This window comes from Dendrobates tinctorius, unplaced genomic scaffold (genome assembly GCF_039654945.1).
Source record: "Dendrobates tinctorius isolate UK_male_01 unplaced genomic scaffold, ASM3965494v1 ptg000032l, whole genome shotgun sequence".
Lineage (NCBI taxonomy): Eukaryota > Metazoa > Chordata > Amphibia > Anura > Dendrobatidae > Dendrobates > Dendrobates tinctorius.
This window is the reverse complement of record NW_027361700.1, coordinates 37,227,180-37,251,918: the sequence shown is the minus strand read 5'-3', so window position 1 is coordinate 37,251,918 and position 24,739 is coordinate 37,227,180. Positions and strand designations below refer to the sequence as shown.

At 44.4% G+C, this 24,739-nt stretch overlaps 1 protein-coding gene across 4 annotated transcripts in view; it reads left to right on the top strand.

The window, feature by feature from the left end:
• The window catches only part of ZNF652 (zinc finger protein 652), a 34,130-nt gene extending 30,419 nt beyond the window's left edge, over positions 1-3,711 (top strand). For all 4 annotated transcript variants that reach the window (XM_073572743.1, XM_073572742.1, XM_073572744.1 and 1 more), the window contains one exon: positions 1,616-3,711. In XM_073572743.1, the coding sequence (XP_073428844.1) occupies positions 1,616-2,130 (515 nt within the window). In that variant the 3' untranslated portion in view covers positions 2,131-3,711. The remainder of the gene's footprint in view (positions 1-1,615) is intronic.
• The last annotated feature ends 21,028 nt before the right edge of the window (positions 3,712-24,739 follow it).

Here is a 24,739-nt window from a genome sequence, read left to right as displayed (position 1 = left end):
AGGCCTCTACATGAACAGATGTGTTGGAAGGACGAGGCAGATCTCCAAGATTGGGGCAAAAAATAGTGTATTAGTCCAACGTGCGACATTTTGGCTACGACACTTGCTTTAGAAAGACTGATGTTGTAGCCAAGACGTCACATATTGGACTAATACACTGATCTACAACAAATTTGGCGTGCTGCCTCCTCCCTCCTATATGCTATAGGTCATGTCTGTTCTGCCCCACACTGTGATGTAGAAGTTTTATACCTTCTGTGTTGTCACTGGTCTCTTGCGAGGAGCAATATTCGTCAGCCTGTAAGATGTATCATGTAATAGAGGAGAAGAGGCTGGAATGACCTCTAGTCACAGAGTCTGTGGAGAAGACTGAAAACGTTAGCACCCAGGAAACTTTAAAATGATTCTTCACCTTTTCTCCTCACACCTTTCCAGGTCTAAAATGCATTGCTGGTTTCTTAATATAACTTTATAGTGGTCTCCGCTCCATTTCTACAGAACTCAAAGAATCCATAATTGATGTAAATTTAAAGGGAAGCTGTCAGTAGGTATTTGTAAATCAAACTCATGTCATCTATATTAGGTGCAGAATAAATCCATACCTCTTTGGTTTAGTAATCAGTGTTTCTCCATTTTCCAATTTTTATGCTAATAAGCTGCAAGTAAAGGGGCTTAATCCTGCATTTACAGCTCTCCTGCCTCTCCCTCTTTATCCTCCCATCACTGACTGACAGGTCCACTCCTCTCTGCCACCTGCTCACCCACCCCGGATCTCACACATGTGGAGATTGATAGTCCTGCTCTCACAGCATCCTCAGGAACTTCCTGTGCACGCATCACTCCGGAGATGGAGGCGCTTGCACAAGATTTCGGGCGGTCAGCAGATCACTGAGAAAAGAGTGACCCGTCAGTAAGTGATGGGCAGTGGGCAGGGAGAGAGGCTGTATGTGTAAGGCCAAGCCCCCTACACTTGTGGATCACTAGCATAAAAACTGGACAAGTGCTTTCTCTGATGGAAACACAGATTCCTTAAAGGAATATATAGTTTTATTCAGCATTTCAGCAACTTAATAGGTGACATTAGTTTAAGGTACACACACCTGCTGACAGGTTTCCTTTTAGAGTAACTTTCTGACTGTGTAGGAACCCCTATATGGAGCTTAAAGGGGTATTCCAGTGTAATCCACTAGATAGGTGATGGCTCCTATATTGGTGTGGCCCTACTGTCAGATTCCCACAGATTCGTTGTCCAATGGCCGTAAGATCGCTTTCAGAAGAATTGAATGGCACTAAAGGCTGCCCATGTGCCCTGTTGCATTGTTCATGTCTACACACCGACGGATATAGCAGAGCTCACCTGTCTTTGTATCCAGTGCTCCAGTGCTATAGCGGCAGAGCTCGTGCATGATCTGCTGGGAGAAGAGATTGGTGGGGTCACTGCAGTGGGACCAACACCCAATTAATAGTTGTTACCTATTCTGTGGAAAGCTCATAGCTTGCTTGGACCAGAATACCCATTTAATATGACTTGTAGAGTTCGAAAATGTTCCTCAATTGAAAAAAAAAACACGATGACATTTCACATAATAGGCAAACTTTTTTTTTTTTTTTCCAGGAGAAAAGCCCTTTATTTGTGAAATCTGTGGCAAGAGCTTCACCAGCCGCCCAAACATGAAACGCCACCGCAGGACCCACACGGGGGAAAAGCCTTACCCATGTGACGTGTGCGGTATGCGCTTCCGTTTCTCCAATATGCTTAAGGCTCACAAAGAGAAGTGCTTCAGGGTCACCAGTCCAGTGGGTGTCCCGCCAGCCTTGCAGATTGCTCTTAATAATCCCTCACAAGTTGTCACTAACCTCCCAACAATCCACGTGCCACCCAGCAGTCCCACACCACCTCTTAACCTTAATACCTTGGGTTCCCTGCCGCCTCGACCCATCCCACATCCATTTTCTCACCTCCATCTGCATCCTCACTCCCATCCACATCACCTGGCGGTACCGCCTGTTCCACACCTTCCTCCACCTCCGGCTCTCTTTAAAAGCGAGGCATTGAACCACCGTGGACAGCCCGATGATAGTTTCCTACGGCACCTGGCAGAGAAGACCAGCGCTACTCAACACCATTAATGCCAGTGGTAGGCTTCAAGTAGCAGTGCCAGCCGGATCAGGGGATGGTGCCCCATCGTAGATCTGAGTGAACAGAACTTGGCTAGGCTTCCTCTACACGTGTGGCCCTTGTTAACTGCTGAAGTGCAGTCACGAGAAACAAAAATGGAGCGCTGCCCTTTTTTGGGAAAGGACTATAGCGTAGAGCAGTGTTGTCCCAGCGGGGGTGGCTGACTCCTTGATCACAGCTCAAGCATTATTTTAACCTATAAATTGTCATGATGGCATCTACAGTCTGGCCCTACAGGTGGCACCACAGAGCAGGAAGGCCTTTCGGGCTCTCGACATGCAAGGCTAAAACGAGTTAAAGCTGGCCTCCAGGAACGGCCGAGATGGATGGGATCCAAACTACGCTGGGGAGGAGGAGATGGAACTTTAGGGTATTTTCTTTCCCTATTGAATACTAATGTCTGAAACTGACAATTTCCTCAAAGCATTAAAAAAATAATTTTTTTTTTTTTTTTTTTTTGCTCCCTTCACTCTTCATGTTATAACCACGAGAAGGTATGCTGTCACGGCTGAGAAAGGTTGGACGGCACTCCCATATGTATTATTTTACTACCAAGATTATTTTAGAGGATTTTTTTTTTTTTGTATAGGCTGAACCTAGTCTGATGTATTTCAACAAAAAATGTGTAATTTTTATTTGTGTAGTTCTGCCCATACTCCCAACTTTTTATTTTGTAATCTCCCTAAAAGAGAAGTTTCATAAGCCTTCTTTTTTTTTTTTTTCTTTTTTTTTTTTTTTCTTTTCCTGGCCTTTGGTAATATTGTACCAACATGTAAAAGTGGTGTGCATCTAGGTTTTTTTTTATTATTTTTAAATTAACCTTTAAAGGTGCAGTTTTAGTTTGCTGGATTCCTATAGTTCATTTTCTTTGTTTCCTGTTTTTTTTTTTTGTCTAAATTATATTTTTTGTTCTCTTCGTTCTGGTTGGCACATTTTCTTGCCAGTAATACAATAAGCGTTTGTTGACTGTTCACAGGCAAAGTGGAGCTGCACCTTTAAAGTTTATTCCCTTTTAGTAAATGTAAAAGAAAAAAAATCATTTTTCTAATAAAATCCTTCCTTTCCACTTGTCTTCAATGACCACTGAGAAATTGTGTTCCAAGTTAAAACACTAACGTACCAAGCACTTTAATAGGAGGATACGATGTGTCCTGGCTGTTATATCAGCAGATGGGTCCCCCATGATATGAAGTTACAAGACTTATTGGGCCAATTTTTTTTTTTTTTTTGCTTGTGTCCTGTCATAACATGGGCGTCTTTTATCAAAACTGAAAAAAAAGTGGTCCTGCCGCACATACCTGAGCTCTGGTTGATTGCTGTGGGAAGCGAGGACCGATTTCATGTGAGGTGGAGATTAAAATAAAAATTATATATACAGTTTAAAAATATAATTTGGGGCCATACAAGACCCTGGAGGTCCAAGTTGTGTTATTTCTCAGAGGTGGTGTGAACTGGATTGTGTGAATTTCTATTCTAATATATTAGCTATCAGATAATACTGCAGCATTGATAATAAAGGGCTTATTAGTGGAGCTGGAGCCTAATTCACTCATTCACTCATTCGCCTGTTCAAAAATCTGATTTCAACCATGTAATATCTTTTAGAGTCACACATCACTGTGCGGTAATGACGTTAATTCTCCTTTATGCGGTCATCCAGCAGATGACCCCAGTATACATAAAGGGGTCATCCATGACTATCACTTTACACTTTTTTTTTTTTTAATTATATACTATGGGACTAAGAACGGATAGACGGGTTGTCCCCGGTACCGAATCAATGCAGTCATGGACCTCTTCTGTGGGCTATTCATCTGCTTCACGTCGACAGAGCTGTTTTTCCTCTTCCAGGCTGCTCCATCGATGAGGCGTGACTGCCGTCCGGCTGATTGACCGCCGGCAACCAACAGGCAGCGCAAAGACAGGTGTCAATCAGCATTGCATAGGCAATGATGCCCTGTCGACAGAGCAGAACGGATGAGAAGCAGCTGCTCTGTCAGTGTGACATCGTCAGAAGCTGCAGAATTGCCGTGAGGAGTGAGCTGTGACCGTTTTGTGCCAGTAGAGATCGGTAGTGTGCAGTACAGACAGGTAGTTAGCAACACCCTGCCTGTTAGTTCTTAGACCAACAGTAAAAAAAAAATAATCCCGGGATAACCCCTTTAAAGGGGTATTAATCCCAAAATACATTAATGAGACATCAGGGTATGTCATAAATTTATGGTCCCTGTGAGTCTGACCCAGAGAATTGAGCTGTGGTTCTTCTGCATTGACAGCGCTTAATTTATTTTTATGGACTGACAGAATGGCAATGCACTACAGAGATCTTTGAGAACCTTTATTCTCATGATCAGCTCTCAGACCCCCAGCGATGATACATTTATCACTTATCCAATGGATATGTGAATAATATGTATTGGGAAAACCATCTAGGTTTTAGTTCTGCAGGTTTTGGCTATGTAATCTGAAAGCAACATGGTTCCAGCGATGTGTCACTTGCTGGTCTGAATGCTGTCATTTTGATACAGTCACTGTTTCTCTGCTGCAGGTCTCGCAGAGCGCAAAAGCTGAGCTCTCTATAAGCCCGCCCACACCACTGGTTGGCAGCTTTCTGTGTACACAGTGTATAGGCAGAAAGCTACCAATCAGCGGTGGGGGCAGGGTTACATAGAGCAGTTGACTAGACGGCACAAGACACCTAGTTCTGTAGTTACAATCTCCTGCTGATAAAACACTGCTTTTTTTTTTTATTGAAACAGCAACACACAGCCCAAAACATGACAAATCTCTGGAATCAGGGTCTCCATGACTACATCATGGTGCTCTCAGATTACATAGAAAAAAAAAATGCTGACTGATTCCCTTTAATTAGACATTAGGACCCCTTTTGTAAGTGGCTTGAAGTCATTGTAAAGAGGATCTGTCACCAGATTTCTCTATACAAATTGGATATATCGTGAGGCCAAATGTGGCCGATATACTTATATTGAAAATCCAAGTCAGAATGGCTGTATAATCCTGGAAATTAAAATGTGCGTTTGCCAAGTGTCAGTGCCAGTATATATTGCGAAATCTGGGGACAGAAACTTTTTCAGCAAGCTAAGGTGGAAAGCACCTCTTATCGGAAGACATTAATTTGAGAAAATTGTAGTGGGTCCAATCAATTATTGCTCTATGTATCAGTGCAACACTAATGTATTTGGGTTCATTTCCCCCCTTCTACTTGGCAAAATTGGAGCAAATCCAAGCAGAGCATATAATTCTGCTTTTCTTTACTGAGAATGGTTAGAGGGGTGTAACATACTTCTCATCAGTCCTGCTTGGTCTTAGACATTAAAATAGTTCTGGATACCTGCAGGTAATTTTTTATCATGTTCCTTGCTATAAATTATGTGCGCAGCAAAGTGTGTGAGATTTTACTGTCTGTAGCAGAAATTGACCGGAAGTGCTGATTTTAATGTAAATTTACAGGATGTTAATATAGATTGTGGATTTACACAAAATCCACATGTAATGAATGCAGAATAAACCCATTAATGGCTTAGATTTATGGCATTTCCACAATCCATGTAATCCTACAAAAACAGGAAGCCTATGCCAGATAAAAGTATACACGCGTTATTGAAAATATATATAAGAAATACATATAACATTTGAAGGGGATGCAAATGCAAATATGAAAGGGTACAAGTAGAAAAGGGCAGAAGGGTCATACACAGATTATGGCAATGTATGGAAATTCTGTCCACAAGTGGCTACACCTATCAGAGAATGCTGCACATATACGTGCTAATGCTGATCGTGCATCACGTAAAATAAATATTCAACCACCCCTAGCCATAACACACATACAGAGAGGTCAGACCTGACATACAAGTTATCAAAGATGTTTGCTAGAGAGATATTGAAAGCGCCAAATAGTTTTCATATAAACATTATAGGCAATAGATGCTAAGTTAAAAAAAAAAATGTAGGCTAGCAGCCTCATGTGATAGAGTAACAAGTAGCAGCACATACTGTATAAAGGTGGGTGGTAGATGAAAAATACTGTACAGGCAGAATTAATATTGGAATACAACCTGGGAATGCGGCACAGAGCCCCAACGTGCGTTTCGCGTATTTCTTCTTCCTGGGGGATTTTGTGAAAATTCTGCCTTTTTAGAGTATTTTTCACCTACCACACGTCTTTCTTGTTATTCCATCACATGAGGCTGCTAGCCTATGTTTTTTTTTATCTGAACATCTATTGCCTATAATTTTTATATGGAAGCTATTTGGAACTATTATGGCACTTAAAATTTCTCTCTAGCAAACAACTTTGATAACTTGTATGTCAGGTCTGACCTCTCTGTATATGTGTAATGGCTAGGGGTGGTTGTACATACCGTATATATATTTTAAATTTTTTTGTGATGCACGATCAGCATTCTCTGATAGGTGTAGCCACCTGTGGATGGAATTTCCATACGTTGTCGTAATCTGTGTATGAGCCTTCTGGCCTTTTCTACTTGTACCCATTCTGTCACATCATCCACTTTGAAAGACTCAGCAATTTCTGTAAGTCCAACTAGCTTTTCCATTTTTCAATGTATGCAAACTCATTCCTTGTGTTATGTACATAACATTGTAAATTACATCTTAATACATAGGTCTAAGATTAACTCTTTACTTTGACATTGGTCTGATTAGAAAAGATATACACTCTGTGTACGCAGTAATACTTGCACTTGTATCCCCTCTGGCATAGGCTTCCTGATTTCATCGGATTACAATGTAATAAAAGCAGGTTTTGTTTTGGATTTATGATGGATCAGTGGCAAATTCCACCACAGAAAAATTGTCTGTTGGCCATGTTCATAATGCTGTATTTGCTACAGATTTGCGGTGCGCACTGCAAATCCCCTGGAAATTTCTTTGCCATTCAAGTGAATGGGATTTAAAAAAAAAAAAAAAAAAATCTTCACATGTAGCAGAAAAAAAAGCTGCAAACCAAAAACTTGCATCCTGTGAATTTTCAAATCTTTAAGAATGTTTATTCTTCAGAAAAGCAGATTTCCCCTTTTGCAATGCTTTATAATGCCCTCTCCATACTGTGTTCTTATTATGACATCTAATGTTATTTATACTGTTGCTTATATACAATTTCATACTTCTCACCTTGCACCTCTAGCCACGATCATGTATTCGGACTGGTTTGTATTTAGATGCTATAGAATTTATTTCTCCAGTGACTATGATTAGAAATACTTCAAAATGTCTCTTGAATTTTTTACAGACATTCATTGTATGCTCTCATTTTGTGGAGTTTAGACCAAAAGAACGGGATGGGGAAATGTTACAGGTTTGTGGAAGATTGTACTCTCCCTCTTGGTTGCCATTTTTACAGTTGTTATGTAGCCAAAATACTTCTGTTTAGTTTAAAGTGTATCTGTTTCAAGTGATTAAGCTATCCTCTGTGTACATCAGGAATCACACTATATCTGGCCATTAAGTCTAATATCCCTACAGCCCCCCTACACACAGCACAGCCTATACATATAATGATGGCCCCACAGACCCCTAAACAAAGCATGATGGCCCCACAGACCGTATGAGGGACCACACACACAGCATGGTGTATCCACAGACAGTATGAGGGACCACACAACATGGTGTCTCCACGGATAGCATGAGGGACCACACAACATGGTGTCTCCACGGATCGCATGAGGGACCACACAACATGGTGTCTCCACGGATAGCATGAGGGACCACACAACATGGTGTCTCCACGGATAGCATGAGGGACCACACACAGCATGGTGTCTCCACAGACAATATTAGGGACCACACAGCATGGTGTCTCCACAGACCATATGAGGGATCACACTCACAGCATGATGTCTCCACAGGCAGTATGATGGCCTCTCACAGTATGAGGGACCACACAGCATGATGTCTCCACGGATAGTATGAGGGACCACACACACACAGCAGGGTGTCTCCACAGACAGTATTAGGGACCACACACACAGCATGGTGTTTCCACAGACAGTATGAGGTACCACACAGCATGATGTATCCATACACACAGCATGATGTATCCACAGATAGTATGAGGGACCACACACAGCATGATGTATCCATACACACAGCATGGTGTCTCCACAGACAGTATGAGGGACCACACACACAGCATGGTGTCTCCACAGACAGTATGAGGGACCACACACAGCATGGTGGCCCCACAGCCCCCTAAAGACAGCATGGTGTCCCACAGACCATATGAGGGATCACACTCACAGCATGATGTCTCCACAGGCAGTATGATGGCCTCACAAAGTATGAGGGACCACACAGCATGATGTCTCCATGGATAGTATGAGGGAAAACACACACACACACACCATGGTGTCTCCACAGACAGTATTAGGGACCACACACACAGCATGGTGTCTCCACACACACAGCATGATGTCTCCACAGACAGTATGAGGGACCACACACACAGCATAGTGTCTCCACAGACAGTATGAGGGACCACACACACAGCATGGTGGCCCCACAGCCCCCTAAAGACAGCATGGTGTCCCACCGACCATATGAGGGATCACACTCACAGCATGATGTCTCCACAGGCAGTATGATGGCCTCACACAGTATGAGGGACCACACAGCATGATGTCTCCACGGATAGCATGAGAAACCACACAGCATGGTGTCTCCACAGACAGTATTAGGGTCCACACACACACACAGCATGATGTATCCACAGACAGTATGAGGGACCACACACACACAGCATGATGTATCCACAGACAGTATGAGGGACTACATACACAGCATGATGTATCCACAGACAGTATGAAGGACCATACACACAGCATAGCGGCCCCACAGCCACCTAAACACAGCATGATGTCCCACAGACAGTCTGTGAAACCACACACAGCATGGTGTTTCCACAGATCATGTGAGGGACCACACACAGAGCATGATGTATCTACAGACAGTATGAGGGACCACATACACAGCATGGTGTCTCCACAGACAGCATGAGGGACCACATACACAGCATGGTGTCTCCACAGACAGCATGAGGGACTACACACACAGCATGGTGTCTCCACAGACAGCATGAGGGACTACACACACAGCATGGTGTCTCCACGGACAGCATGAGGGACCATACACAGCATGGTGTTTCCACAGATCATATGAGGGACCACACACAGAGCATGATGTATCTACAGACAGTATGAGGGACCACACACAGCATGCTGTATCCACAGACAGTATGAGGGACCACACACAGCATGCTGTATCCACAGACAGTATGAGGGACCACACACAGCATGCTGTATCCACAGACAGTATGAGGGACCACACACAGCATGCTGTATCCACAGACAGTATGAGGGACCACACACAGCATGCTGTATCCACAGACAGTATGAGGGACCACACAAACGGCATGATGTATCCACAAAAAGTATGAGGGACCACACAACATGGTGTCTCCACGGATAGTATGAGGGACCACACACACAGCATGGTGTCTCCACAGACAGTATGAGGGACCACTCACACAGCATGGTGTCTCCACAGACAGTATGAGGGACCACTCACACAGCATGGTGTCTCCACAGACAGTATGAGGGACCACACACACAGCATGGTGTCTCCACAGACAGTATGAGGGACTACACACACAGCATGGTGGCCCCACAGACCATATGAGGGACCACACAAACAGCATGATAGCCCCACAGACTGTATGATGGCCTCACACAGCATAGTGTCTCCACGGATAGCATGAGGGACCACACACACAGCATGGTGTCTCCACGGATAGCATGAGGGACCACACACACAGCATGGTGTCTCCACGGATAGCATGAGGGACCACACACACAGCATGATGTATCCACAGACAGTATGAGGGACCACACACACAGCATGATGTATCCACAGACGGTATGAGGGACCACACACAGCATGCTGTATCCACAGACAGTATGAGGGACCACACACAGCATGCTGTATCCACAGACAGTATGAGGGACCACACACAGCATGCTGTATCCACAGACAGTATGAGGGACCACACACACACAGCATGATGTATCCACAGACAGTATGAGGGACCACACAACATGGTGTCTCCACGGATAGCATGTGGGACCACACACAGCACGGTGTCTCCACAGATCGTATGAGGGACCACACACACAGCATGGTGTCTCCACAGACCGTATTAGGGACCACACACATAGCATGATGTATCCACAGACAGTATGAGGGACCACACACACAGCATGGTGTCTCCACAGACAGTATGAGGGACCACACACACAGCATGGTGTCTCCACAGACAGGTATGAGGGACCACACACACAGCATGGTGTCTCCACAGACAGTTTGATGGACCACACACACAGCATGGTGGCCCCACATCCCCCTAAAGACAGCATGATGTCCCACAGACCATATGAGGGATCACACTCACAGCATGATGTCTCCACAGGCAGTATGAGGGACCACACAGCATGATGTCTCCACAGATAGCATGAGGGACCACACAGCATGGTGTCTCCACAGACAGTATGAAGGACCATACACACAGCATGATGTCCCACAGACAGTATGAGAAACCACACACACAGCATGATAGCCCCACAGACTGTATGATGGCCTCACACAGCATAGTGTCTCCACGGATAGCATGAGAGACCACACACACAGCATGGTGTCTCCACAGACAGTATGAGGGACCACACACACACACAGCATGGTGTCTCCACAGACAGTATGAGGGACCACACACACACAGCATGGTGTCTCCACAGACAGTATGAGGGACCACACACACACAGCATGGTGTCTCCACAGACAGTATGAGGGACCACACACACACAGCATGGTGTCTCCACAGACAGTATGAGGGACCACACACACACAGCATGGTGTCTCCACAGACAGTATGAGGGACCACACACACAGCATGGTGTCTCCACAGACAGTATGAGGGACCACACACAGCATGATGTATCCACAGACAGTATGAGGGACCACACACAGCATGCTGTATCCACAGACAGTATGAGGGACCACACACACAGCATGATTTATCCACGACTAGCATGAGGGACCACACACACAGCATGATGTATCCACAGACAGTATGAGGGACCATACACACAGCATGATGTATCCACAGACAGTATGAGGGACCACACAGAGCACGGTGGCCCCACAGACAGTATGAGAGATCACACACCGCATGATGGCCCCACACAGTATGAGAGATCACACACCGCATGATGGCCTCACACAGTATGAGACCACACACACACAGCATGCTGTATCCACAGACAGTATGAGGGACCACACACACACAGCATGCTGTATCCACAGACAGTATGAGGGACCACACACACACAGCATGCTGTATCCACAGACAGTATGAGGGACCACACACACACAGCATGCTGTATCCACAGACAGTATGAGGGACCACACACACACAGCATGCTGTATCCACAGACAGTATGAGGGACCACACACACACAGCATGCTGTATCCACAGACAGTATGAGGGACCACACACACAGCATGCTGTATCCACAGACAGTATGAGGGACCACACACACACAGCATGCTGTATCCACAGACAGTATGAGGGACCACACACAGCATGATGTATCCACAGACAGTATGAGGGACCACACACAGCATGATGTATCCACAGACAGTATGAGGGACCACACACAGCATGCTGTATCCACAGACAGTATGAGGGACCACACACACAGCATGATTTATCCACGGCTAGCATGAGGGACCACACACACAGCATGATGTATCCACAGACAGTATGAGGGACCATACACACAGCATGATGTATCCACAGACAGTATGAGGGACCACACAGAGCACGGTGGCCCCACAGACAGTATGAGAGATCACACACCGCATGATGGCCCCACACAGTATGAGAGATCACACACCGCATGATGGCCTCACACAGTATGAGAGACCACACACAGCATGATGGCCCCACACAGTATGAGAGATCACACACAGCATGATGGCCCCACACAGTATGAGAGATCACACACCGCATGATGGCCTCACACAGTATGAGAGACCACACACAGCATGATGGCCCCACACAGTATGAGAGATCACACACCGCATGATGGCCCCACACAGTATGAGAGATCACACACCGCATGATGGCCTCACACAGTATGAGAGACCACACACAGCATGATGGCCCCACACAGTATGAGAGATCACACACCGCATGATGGGCCCCACCCAGTATGAGAGATCACACACCGCATGATGGCCTCACACAGTATGAGAGACCACACACAGCATGATGGCCCCACACAGTATGAGAGATCACACACACCGCATGATGGCCCCACACAGTATGAGAGATCACACACACCGCATGATGGCCCCACACAGTATGAGAGATCACACACAGCATGATGGCCCCACAGACAGTATGAGAGACCACACAAACACTAGATGATGGACCCACAGACAATATTAGAGCCCTAACGCCTCCACCTCCTCCGCACAATATGATGTCCCCTATAGTCCTAAGCCAAAGAGTTCTTACCCACTGCCCCCAACACAGTATGAGGACCTTCACACAATTTGATGGCAATACAGCCCCCCATTCCCACACACTATGATGCCACCACAAGGCAGCATGTCTCTCCAAATGTACTGACAAACAAAAAAAAAAAGTACAAATTTCTCATCTGCTATTCTAATGACTGCTTTGATCAGTGCACTGTACAAACTGAGGCCCTGTCTGCACAGGAGGCACAATTTGACAATCAAGCCTGGAGAGCTGAGTCGCTCTGAGACTCACAGTCTGAATGTTGCAGAAGGGAGCTTACTGCCTCCTGCCGCACCATTCTTCTCAACACTGTCTGCATCATATGGATGCAGATACCGATGACATTGTGACAAGAGGCAAGGGAAGTTTGGGGAGGACCCATCATCTCACTCGCCCCATAGCAGTGGTCTACAGCTATAGACTGTACGCCCTTGCCTATATTTTCCATCAGTTTTCCCCCCTCTGCAGTCTTCAGCTTTTCATTGTCTTGGCGTTGTTATATACCGTACATATGGAAACAAGGGATTCCTGCCTCCGCTATTAACTTTTAATAACTTACAGCTATCCAACTTATAGCTTATCCAAAAGCATATTCCGTATGTGTTCCCTCAGGTTTAGACTTTCATGCTTAGTAGATATTTGTTAATCTTATGCTGATGTTTGCACCCGTAAGGTAAAATCACGTCTGCTACACTTTGCCACATTTTTGTATGCTCACCAAAGACCAAAAAGACACACTTGACTTCCCACTGCCAATGGAGCACTGTAGCCATGTTTAGCAATCATCGGGAACTCTCCCAGCAGATATGCTAAATTTAGGCCAAATACCTAATGTGAACAGGATTTGGAAACTATCAAAGAAATTCTACACCCAGTAATCCTCGATTGGTGGGTATTTCTTCATCTTCGTGTCTCTGGTACCTCCACACATTCTACTTTGATCTCTAAACAACTGATATTATAGGCTTTTGCTCATAACCTTCATTAAAAGAAATGAGTTGGGTCTGTCACACTTCCGTTGGAGTCTTTGTATTTATGATATGAAGTCGTGCACCTTCTGCAACTTTTTTATTTTTTTTGTAAGTTATGAGATGGGTCCTTCCTGGTTCGGGCATGTTGTGCCAACACATCCCACAGCTGTACGCTTAGATTAAGATGTTGAGATTTTGGAGGACAAGTCAACATCTTAAACTTTTTTGTCATGGTTCTCAAAGTATTCCTGACCAGATGGGACCGTCTTTGCTCTAAGTGAGCCTTGAGCATCCATCACCCTGCCGCTGGTTTACTTTTTATGATCTTTGAAGCACTTTTGGTAGGTACAAACCACTTCATACCAGGAATATAACACAAGATCATCCCTTTTTGAGATGCTTACTGTGTCATCTAGTCCTCACACTTGGGTCCTCAACAGATTTGCTCAGATCTTTATTTTTACCTATTTTTTTTTTGTGCTTCTAGCACAAAAGTTTTACTGTTCACTTGATGCCTATTTTATCCCAGGACTTTTTCTTGGACACCTTCAGAAGAAAAACTTTAAATAGAAATGATTTATGACTTTGCTGAAAATAAATATGTATTTGTTGGCTTACAGGCCCTACAATTCTTAAATTGCTGGAGCAAGAAATAGATGATCTGGAGGTCCTTGTTCAGCATTTTTCTAGCTGCTGTCGCACTGAATGTCTTGATATTTTATTAATAGATTTTTTGGTGAGGGGCGAGAAAAAGAAAAAACTAATTACGTCAACTGAAATGCATTGATTTAATAATGACTGAGCTTAGGTGGTCATTTAGGAGAAGACATGGACGGAAGGAGACTGAGTTGTTGGAGATCCAGCTTGGCGGCATTGACTGCTGTTTGCTATGGCTGAAATAATTTAATAGGATCCAATTACAAAAATTATTTTTAGCCAAAAATACATTAATTTCAGTATAAGAAAACCCCAAAGGAGGCCATACCCTTTAAAGATAATCATTCCCCTGTTCAATAGTGTCCAGATTTTGCTCTTATTCTAGCTGCTCCTGATCCCCTGGTATACTGTTTTATTGTCTTTCAAATCCGCTATATGACTTCAGAGATATGGACCTTTTTATTTAGTCCTAATTTTTAGTGTCTTTACCAAGGGGGCCGTGTCTCACAGAGTTAAAAGACCATAAAAATGCCCACCACATAAAAAGGGCCACATCTCTGGAACCGTGTGGTGGAGAAAACAAAAAGGGAGTATTCAGGGGCCACAATACACAGAACCTCCAACTGCCTGCTCCATGGATTCACACAACTTTAGGTCCAGGCTGACATTTTAAAGCAGTCCTGTTTATGGAAATGATTTTTTCCCCATTGTGTTTTCTGCAGAGATTACATACACTAACAACTGCCCATTGTGTGAAGACAATGGCTTCTTGTCATGGTCTTCAGGCGTGTAAAGAGCTCTTCCAGGAGGCTCTATGGACTGTAGCCGTAGACCCTGCATTGCTTTCACATTACAGTATAATCCCATTTTTATACTGTAGCAGTTTCACATATTCATCAGATTGGGTGGTGGTGTTCATCCTGATCCATGAATGTAATGAAAGCTGCAGTGAAGACTGACAGGAAAGTAAATTAGAAGTGAATAGGACCAAATGTTTACACGCTCTGTAGAAAGGCAATTATAAGTGGCTGACAATCAGCAAAGAAACCCTCAATGGACCTTTTCCTTTTAGACCTTTTATGATATGTCCATATCTGAAAGATTGGGGAAGGGGGGGGTCCTATGTAATACCAAACTATTGGCAGAATGAGGGTAAACCTGTACACCCTTTATTAACCGTGATCAAATGAAACCACAATCTCAATGGACAGTCTAAAGGGGTAAAAAAAAAACCCCACTTTCTTCCGCAACTAGCACCACACCTGTCCTAAGCCTGTGTGTGGTATTGCAGCTTGCTGGGTTGATTTTCCAGATGCAGCCTATTGATGGGTGTGGTGCTCTTTGTAGAAGCAAGCAGCCAAGTTTTCCCAGTCCTGAACAGCCTATTTTTCCATAGGGCGGCCCCACCAGCTGTGTGCAGCACGTTGTACACTTTTTTTTTTTAGTACTACAAATAAGAAGCGCACCCTCCATGTGGCACACGCTTGTATGATAATTAAAGGAAATATAATGGTTACCAGCCCAGAGATGGAGCTAAAATAACTATTGTGGATGTGGAGTGGTGCGGTCTGTGCGACCACAGGGTTGCCTGTCATTATCCCGTCAGTGGTGCTGTGTACAAAGCCGTCTACACGGCAACTTGTGATCTATGGTTTGGCATGGTGCTCAATGCTATAATTTACCCGATTCCACACTAGCACAAATAGCAATAACCCTTAACATAAACCAGTGTCTATTAAAAGAGTTCACGGACTTTTCCTTTCTGAGCTGGAACAGGTTTGCAAACAAGGAGAAGGAATAAATGGCACCTTCTGTATATACAGAGCTGTTGAAAGATGCCTCTGTATTTGGTGATGAAAATGATGGGGTGAATACCTGTTTTAGGAGCTTTTTTACTCTAGTAGAGACATAGAGAGTTTACATCTGAGCCCTTAGCTGTAACGGTCACAATAAAGAACGGCAGCACAATGTTATGTCACTTCATATATCCCCCATATACATTTGACTAAAGTCAGCCGAAACCCACCACTCTCGACTGGTGTTGCCGACAATCTTAGTGTGTACAGAGTCTCTGGCCGACTGATGATTGGAGGAGCTATTGATCGGGCATGTTTGACTGGACTGCCCATAGCATCGTTCTCTCGGATGGGATAATCGGCTGTGGTCTGAATGATTGTCTGACAGTCATCTATACAGCCAACTTTATTCCAGAATGTACGGACCAGTTTCCAGTGCAACATAACTGAGAATTTTTCAAGGCCAAGCAGAAAGAACCAACAAAGAAATTATTCTTAAAAGGTTAAGATATCAGTTATAGCGCTCCTCTGTGTACACCTCTGTACTTTAGTAAAGCTCCACTCCAGTGTTTTCTTTTTCAGGACTGGAGTGGTGCTTCTACTGTATGATCCCTGCCCATCCCCGGTCTTATACTTACCCTCTGGTATCTTCACCTACAGGTGCTTCTCACAAATTAGAATATTATCATAAAGTAAATTTATTTCAGTTCTTCAAAACAAAAAGTGAAACTCATATTACAAGCAGTCATTACAAACAGAGTGATCTATTTCAAGTGTTTATTTCTGTTAATATTGATGATTATGGCTTACAGCCAATGAAAACCCAAAAGTCATCTCAATAAATTAGAATAATTACCAAAAAACACAGCAAAGGCTTCCTAAGTGTTTAAAAAGGTCCCTTAGTCTGTTTCAGTAGGCTCTGCAATCATGGGGAAGACTGCTGACTTGACAGATGTCCAGAAGGCAGTCATTGACACACTCCACTAGGAGGGTAAGCCACAAAAGGTCATTGCTAAAGAAGCTGGCTGTTCACAGAGTGCTGTATCCAAGCACATTAATGGAAAGTTGAATGGAAGGAAAAAGTGTGGTGGAAAAAGGTGCACAAGCAACCGGGATCACCGAAGCCTTGAAAGGATTGTTCAGAAAAGGCCATTCAAAAATTTGCGGGAGATTCCCAAGGAGTGGACTGCTGCTGCAGTCATTGCTTCAAGAGCCACTACACACAGACGTATCCAGGACATGGGCTACAAGTGTCGTATTCCTTGTGTCAGCCACCCATGAACAATAGACAATGCTAGAAGCGTCTTACTGGACCAAGGAGAAAAAAAACTGGAATGTTGCTCAATTTTCCAAGGTATTCTTTTCAGATGAAAGTAAATTTTGCATTTCATTTGGAAATCAAGGTCCAAGAATCTGGAGGAAGAGTGGAGAGGCCACAATCCAAGCTGCTTGAGGTCTAGTGTGAAGTTTCCACAAACAGTGATGGTTTAGGGAGCCATGTCATCTGCTGGCGTAGGTCCACTGTGTTTTATCAAGACCAAAGTCAGCGCAGTCGTCTACCAGGAAATTTTAGAGCACTTCATGCTTCCCTCTGCCAATAAGCTTTTTGGAGATGGAAATTTCATTCTCCAGCAGGACTTGGCGCCTGTTCACACTGCCAAAAGTACCAATACCTGGTTTACAAACAACAGTATCACTGTGCTTGATTAGCCAGCAAACTTGCCTGAGTTTAACCCCATAGAGAATCTATGGGGTATTGTCAAGAGGGAGATGAGAGACACCAGACCCAACAATGCAGACGAGCTGAGGTGAACAATGCAGACGAGCTACCAAAGCAACCTGGGCTTCCATAACACCTCAGCAGTGCCACAGGCTGATCGCCTCCATGCCACGCTGCATTGATGCAGTAATTGATGGAAAGGGAGCCCCGACCAAGTATTGAGTGCATTTACTGAACATACATTTCAGTAGGCCAATATTTTGGATTTTAAAATCATTTTTCTAGCTGGTGTTATAAAGTATTCTAATTGACTGAGATAATGACTTTTGGGTTTTCCTTGGCTGTAAGCCATAATCATCCTCATTAACTGAAATAAATACGTGAAATAGATCACTCTGTAATGACTATATAATATATCAGTTTCACTTTTGTATTGAAGAACTGAAATAAACTTTTTGATGATATTCTAATTTTGTGAGATGCAACTGTATTTCTGGTGCAGCTCCAGTCCTGGTGCACCATCTTGTGACCGCAACTCCTGGCTGTTTGAAAGTGAGATGTTCCATCACAAGCGCTAAATGTAAGTCTGTGAAAACCAGAATGAAGATCTCATAGACTTGTATGGATTTGTAACCACTGGCCAGCGCCATGAAATACTAGAGCGATCCAGCAGGTCACAAACTTCAGGAGAGGAAGACAAGAAAGAGAGTAGTGGCAAGGACCTTAGGTTAGTACCACTCCAGAGATAAATAAAAAAAAAAAGAAAAACACTGGAGAGGTGCTTTAAATGGATATCAGCAAATACACAAGGCAACTAAAGTTATGTGCAAAATAATAGCAGTGTGTTTAAAACAACTGAGATAAAGCTCAATCCTCATAACAGCATTTATTGCCATATACACAAAGGCACTGGGAGCTGCACATTCAATTCCAAATAAAACATGAACATAATATAATAAAAATAGCACTGTGCATTTTCATTTACAAACTCGAATATCTACAGTATAAACTGACATTTGTTTCCAGACTTTACTTTTCTGTTAATCACTGAATATTTAGTTCTTTAACCTTTATTTCTGATAACTGCTTTACATCTGGGTGCCATGGAGTCCACTAAAATCTGGCATTTGCAAACATATTCCAGCCCAAGCTGACTGGACTTTCCACAGTTGTTTTGCATTCTTAGGTTTTGTATCAAAAACAGCATTTTTGATGTCACGCCACATATTCTGAATCGGATTGAGGTCTGGGGATTGGGCTGGCCACTTCATAACATCAATCTTGTTAGTCTGGAACCAGGGTGTTGGCCACTTGCTGGTGTGTTTGGGGTCTTTGTCCTGCTGAAACATCCATTTCAAGGGCATTTCTTCAGCATAAGGCAATGTGACCTCTTCCAGTATTTTGATATATTCAAACTGGTCCATGGTGCCTGGTATGCGACAGTTGGGGCTAACTCAATGGGATGAGAAACATCCCCAAACCATTATGCTAATGAAAGATGCCCAAGCGAGGTAGTCGTGGGCGACCTTCAGTCCCCACTTTCATTGACATCCTACAGACAACTTGTGTCCAGTCCCGGTGTGCTGCTTTGTGTTAGGTGCATCTCACTTACTTCAGGGCCGCAGGCCTCTTCTGACTCCAGGAATCCCTCTTCTGGAACTAGGACAACAATCAATCCATGAAACACAAGGTTCATAAAAACAACCAAACTTTTACTTGGTGAATAGCAGTATTTACAGGCAGGTATAGAGGATAAGGCCCAACGGGTTGTCATCTTTCCCACAGCTATCGGACACAACTCCAGACCTGGTTCTCAGTATACTGTAGGTAGAACATCTCTCTTACTATCACTTCTAAGGAATCTTCTCCTTTTCTAGCAGTATATCTGTAGTCCATCTTTTCGCGCAAAAAGAGTGTGCCCCTAACGTCTATCTCGATGTTCCTAGGCCGGCAAAGGGGAGTAATGCGGAGGGGTTAATAATAATCTTTATATAGCGTTAACATATTCCGCTATGCTTAAGGCTGAGTTCACACGTGGCGTTTTTTTCGCGTTTCCGTGGCGGTTTTAACCGCGCAATTTTGCCGCGAAAACGCGAAAAATAAGCATCCCATGCATTCCTATGGGATTCCGCAATGCTGTGCTAATGCTGCGGTTTTTACCGCGGCGGAATTGCTTCGCGGTAAAAACCGCAACATGCTCATTAATTTGCGGAATCGCGGCGATCCCGCACCCATAGGAATGCATTGTTCCGCTTATTTCCCGCATGTGGCTGTGCACAACATGCAGAAAGTAAGCAGAACAATTGCGGATGGTACCCACGGTCCGGAGGAGAGGAGACTGTCCTCCGGGCTTTGGGTACCATATCCCTGTAAAAAATAGAATTTAAAAATAAAAAATATTGTTATTCTCACCCTCCGACGTCCCGCGCAGCCTTCCAGCCTCTCTTCACGCTCTCGTTCACAGTAGTCCTTTGCGAAAATGCTCGCGATGGCGTCCGTTCTCGCGGGATCGCGAAGTCTCGCGGTCATTCGCGAGACGTCGCGATCCCGCGAGAACTGACGTCATCGCGGGCATTTTCGCAAAGGATTACTGGGAACGGATGTGCGGGACGTCGGAGGGTGAGAATAACACCGTTTTTTAATTTTTTTTTACATTATATCTTTTACTACTGATGCCGCATAGGCGGCCTCAGTAGTAAAAAGTTGGTCACACTCGTCAAACACTATGTTTGATGAGTGTGACCAACCTGTCAATCAGTTCTCCAAGCGATGCTACAGATCGCTTGGAAAACGCTAGCATTTTGCAAGCTAAATACGCTTGCAAAATGCTAGTTTTTCCGCGGGAAAATTGCGGGAATTTAAAATGCGATTTTCCCGCGGACTGGAATTCCGGAATTCTCGCGGTAATTTCCGCGAGAATTCCGGTACGTGTGCACTTAGCCTTACAGTTTGCACACATTATCATCACTGTCCCAGATGGGGCACACAATCTAAATTCCCTATCAGTATGTCTTTGAAATGTGGAAGGAAACCAGAGTACCCGGAGGAAACCCACGTAAACACTGGGAGAACATACAAACTCCTTGCAGATGTTGTCATTGGTGGGATTCGAACCCAGGACGATTCGAACCCTATCCACTGAGCCACTGTGCTGGGTTCTCTGGCAATCAACTGACCCGAGGTTCTGGGCTCACATTGTCTCTAGCAGCCCCATCCTGAGCCTGTCACTAGTCACTGCTTAGCCCTCACTGACTCTGTTAAATCCTGTCCTTGACACTAACTCTCTGTTCCCCCTCCCAAACTGGGTCGGTCATTACAGTTAACCCCGTCTAAGCTAACTGCAGCCCCAGTGAGTGCTGTCCTTCTATAATATACATAAACATTAAATACATTTAACCCTTTAGAGTGTCAGGGAGCAGGCGGCAGCGAGTCACTGTGACTTCTGCACCAGTGACCTCCTGCGTGCGCAAAGATAAGGTTCCCAACTTCCTCTGGGCGTAGTCTTCGCTTTGTACACATGGTTCCTAGCAATGACTGTGAAGGGAGGAAATTGTGGAGAGCACCTTATCGTCGCGCACGCCAGAGGTCACAGTGACTCACCTGCGTAGAAGATCCCTGAATACACTGCTCATAGAATGAAGGAAAAGGTCGGGATTCTGGAGGAAGTGCAGGGCGCATGCACGGGATTCCGGTGCCACAAGTGCATGTCACAGGGCACTGGGACGTTGATGGGAGGGGGGTGATATTGTAATGAAGACGGGAGGCAGGGATTTCTTCCAAGCACTGTACGCCCTGGAGCCTGGAAGAAGTCATTAGGATAAATAAATAAAAGATGATTTCTCAACAACAAGACCACTAATATGGGCATACAGGTAGGACCAGTGTAACATTTCCATTACCTGTATGCCCATATTAATAAGTCATATACGTCCCCGGGGGTGGGGGGGGGGGTGACAGATTCCCTTTAAATGAGTCAATTACACCCAATTAGCAGAGTGCATATCATTACTATTGATTCTGTTGGTTACCCATTACCCGCCTACACTTAGAATTTTTTCCTATGTTGTATGATCTTTTCTGCTAAAAACAGTAATTAAACGCATTAGTGTTGTTAGATTGCTATTACTTTGCACATAACTGTATGACCATGTCTTATATCCTATATGTGTTACTGCGTCATACTATGGTATTTATATAGTGTTGTACACAGAGGTCACCACAGTCACTGAACCGCTATAATACGACTTCTGCACACACTCTGGGGCTGACTCCTTAGGAAGCTAATTAGGCAGCGTATGTATTTAGAGAGTAGAAGAAAGAAAATATTGACACAGATCTTGACAGATATTAAGTGGCACTTTAAGTAAACGAGCGAGACCAAATATTCAGACCTTACGAAATGTTTGTCTTAGTCAGAAAGACCTTGTGGTAGATTAGTTAGGAGGGTTCACAAGGCCGTAGTAGATCACTAATACCTGGACCACCATGACTCTACTGATCTGAATCCTCATCATCATAGAACCAAAAGCTGGATTTCACTGACCGATTATCAGGAAGTTGTTCCTAAGAAAACTGGTTTCTTGATAATATTGCAGTGTAAACGGGCTGCCGATCACCTGATGAACAAGAAAAATGCATAAAAATCATAGTTCACAGTGAAAACATGATGTGCTGCCGAGAACAGTGACAGCCGATCTATTACCGATTGTTCTGTGCACATAGGAACAGCGAGCAGCTTAACTAAATAAGCCATTACGTGACCAATAATCAGCAAACAAGTAGCTGATCGGTGGTAGTAGACTGCGTCTGGGAGTCCAGTAGGCGTATATGCCCGAAAATGATGCACGACAGAGTGCGCGTTCACTCTGCTGCCACCATTATAGGCACACCTGTTATTTCACCCAGACCATAATAAGAGCATAGTTTTTCTGCCATCATCCCTCACAACAACATATAACAGCCCAAGATGTCCTGATGATTCTCATGTTCTGTAACTTGCCATCCAATCTTATTGAGTGAGAAGTTGCTCTTCATCAGCATTCTGTGAGTACTATAGGAGCTAGAACTTCCTCTCCATCACGTTCCAGCATGCACTGCTCCCAGCATTACCTAATGGCTCGCCACTCCTGAGCTAAAAACTTGCTAAAACATACAAAAGAGCAGGAGCAGAGGGATGAGGCATAGGTTTTCTGTAATCCGTCTCCGTTCTGCAGCTAATGATGGATGACATTTGACAATAGGCGGTGAGCAGCCAATTAGATAAAAGAGAGACACTAAAGGCCCTCACAGATATTAAATAAAAGTCAGACAAAATCCAAAGGTTTTTGGTAAGATCAGCTGACCTTCTAATGTGTATGGGTTTTTTTTTTCAACTCTTCCCCAGACAGATGACGTCAGGGTGAGAAGAGAAGGATCCATCCTATTGAATTTCAATAGCCAAATATTGACTGGAGAGGAGTCTGGCAGAGGAGTCTGGCAGAGGACTGAGCGCCCCTGTGTATGCTGGAGTCGGAAGACTATCTGGAAGTTAAACGATTCTTTGGCTAACTACTCTCTAATGTGTATCGTCAGCTAAGGTATACGAGAATGGAGTTATTTTTTGGGCTGAAAACTTAATTTTGGGGTTGTCTGGCTTTGGGGTACAAGTCTGCAGTCACTCTATGTGACTTCAGACTTTTGAATCCTCACAATGTGCCCATTGCGCGCTGTGAGAATTCCCCAATGCTGGTGCCGGGAGAGTGTGATCATGTGACCACAACTCTGCGATGTGCACACTTCCGGCCACATTCCGACTAGACGTGTTCGACCTCGTTCACCACGTCTAGTCGGCACGTGACTGCATTTATGAAAATCACATACTTGCGGTCATGTGCCCTCTGCTCCCGGCACCGGACAATTCTCACAGCGCACAGTGTGCATTCTGGAAGGAGTCACAAGTCTCCGGTCACATAGAGAAACGTTAGACTTGTACCCTAAGGCCGGCCCTTATATTAGTGAGCAGATGCCTTTGCATACCATCTGCTGGCAGTGACTGCTACGTTTGTGCCTCACTGTGAGAAGTAATACACTTATTTTTGCATCGTACAATGGCTCAGGGCCCAGCCCCTGATGTGTTATGTGAGCAGAAGGGTGACCTAGCATTCTACGTGTTTGCCTCTCAGCCTACGATACCTGCTGTCTCATTGTGTACTTCCTCAAAGAAAAGCATAATTAGTGGTGTGACAGGTGCCACAACGACTGAGCACATTCTACGCAGGTGCATGGAAGAAGCTGTCACCATAGACATCATCATCATCATCGAGATGGGGAGAGGGGAGAAAAAACAGATCCAGGCAGAGGAAACCTGATCAGTCCCCATACACCTCTGTCCACTGGATTATTACACTGGGGATGTGACGATGTGGGTGCTGGGCTGCTAAACGGCCGGCAATTCCTGGGCAGGCCATAAAAATTAGGCGCATCTTTCCACTGTCCCAAAACAATCACAGACTCATGAAATGATTTTGTTCCGGAGCTGGAGAAGCTTGTACAGGCTATTAGGATAACTCCCATCATTGTACAGTTCCCAGCGCAGACGTCCTCATATCGGAATGATGGGCTGTAGACGCATCGCACAGAATCAGTGCCTCCGCAAAATATGGTGTCTGTCCGCAAATTCTGGATAAGATGTCCAGAAAAAATAATCAAGTCGGAAACTCTGGGCAGGTGACAGGTGGGTATGGGGGCAACACTAGCGGAGGCTGAACACAGACTTCTCCATGTCGCCCACAGCTCCCTGGTAGAGAGTGTCAGAGC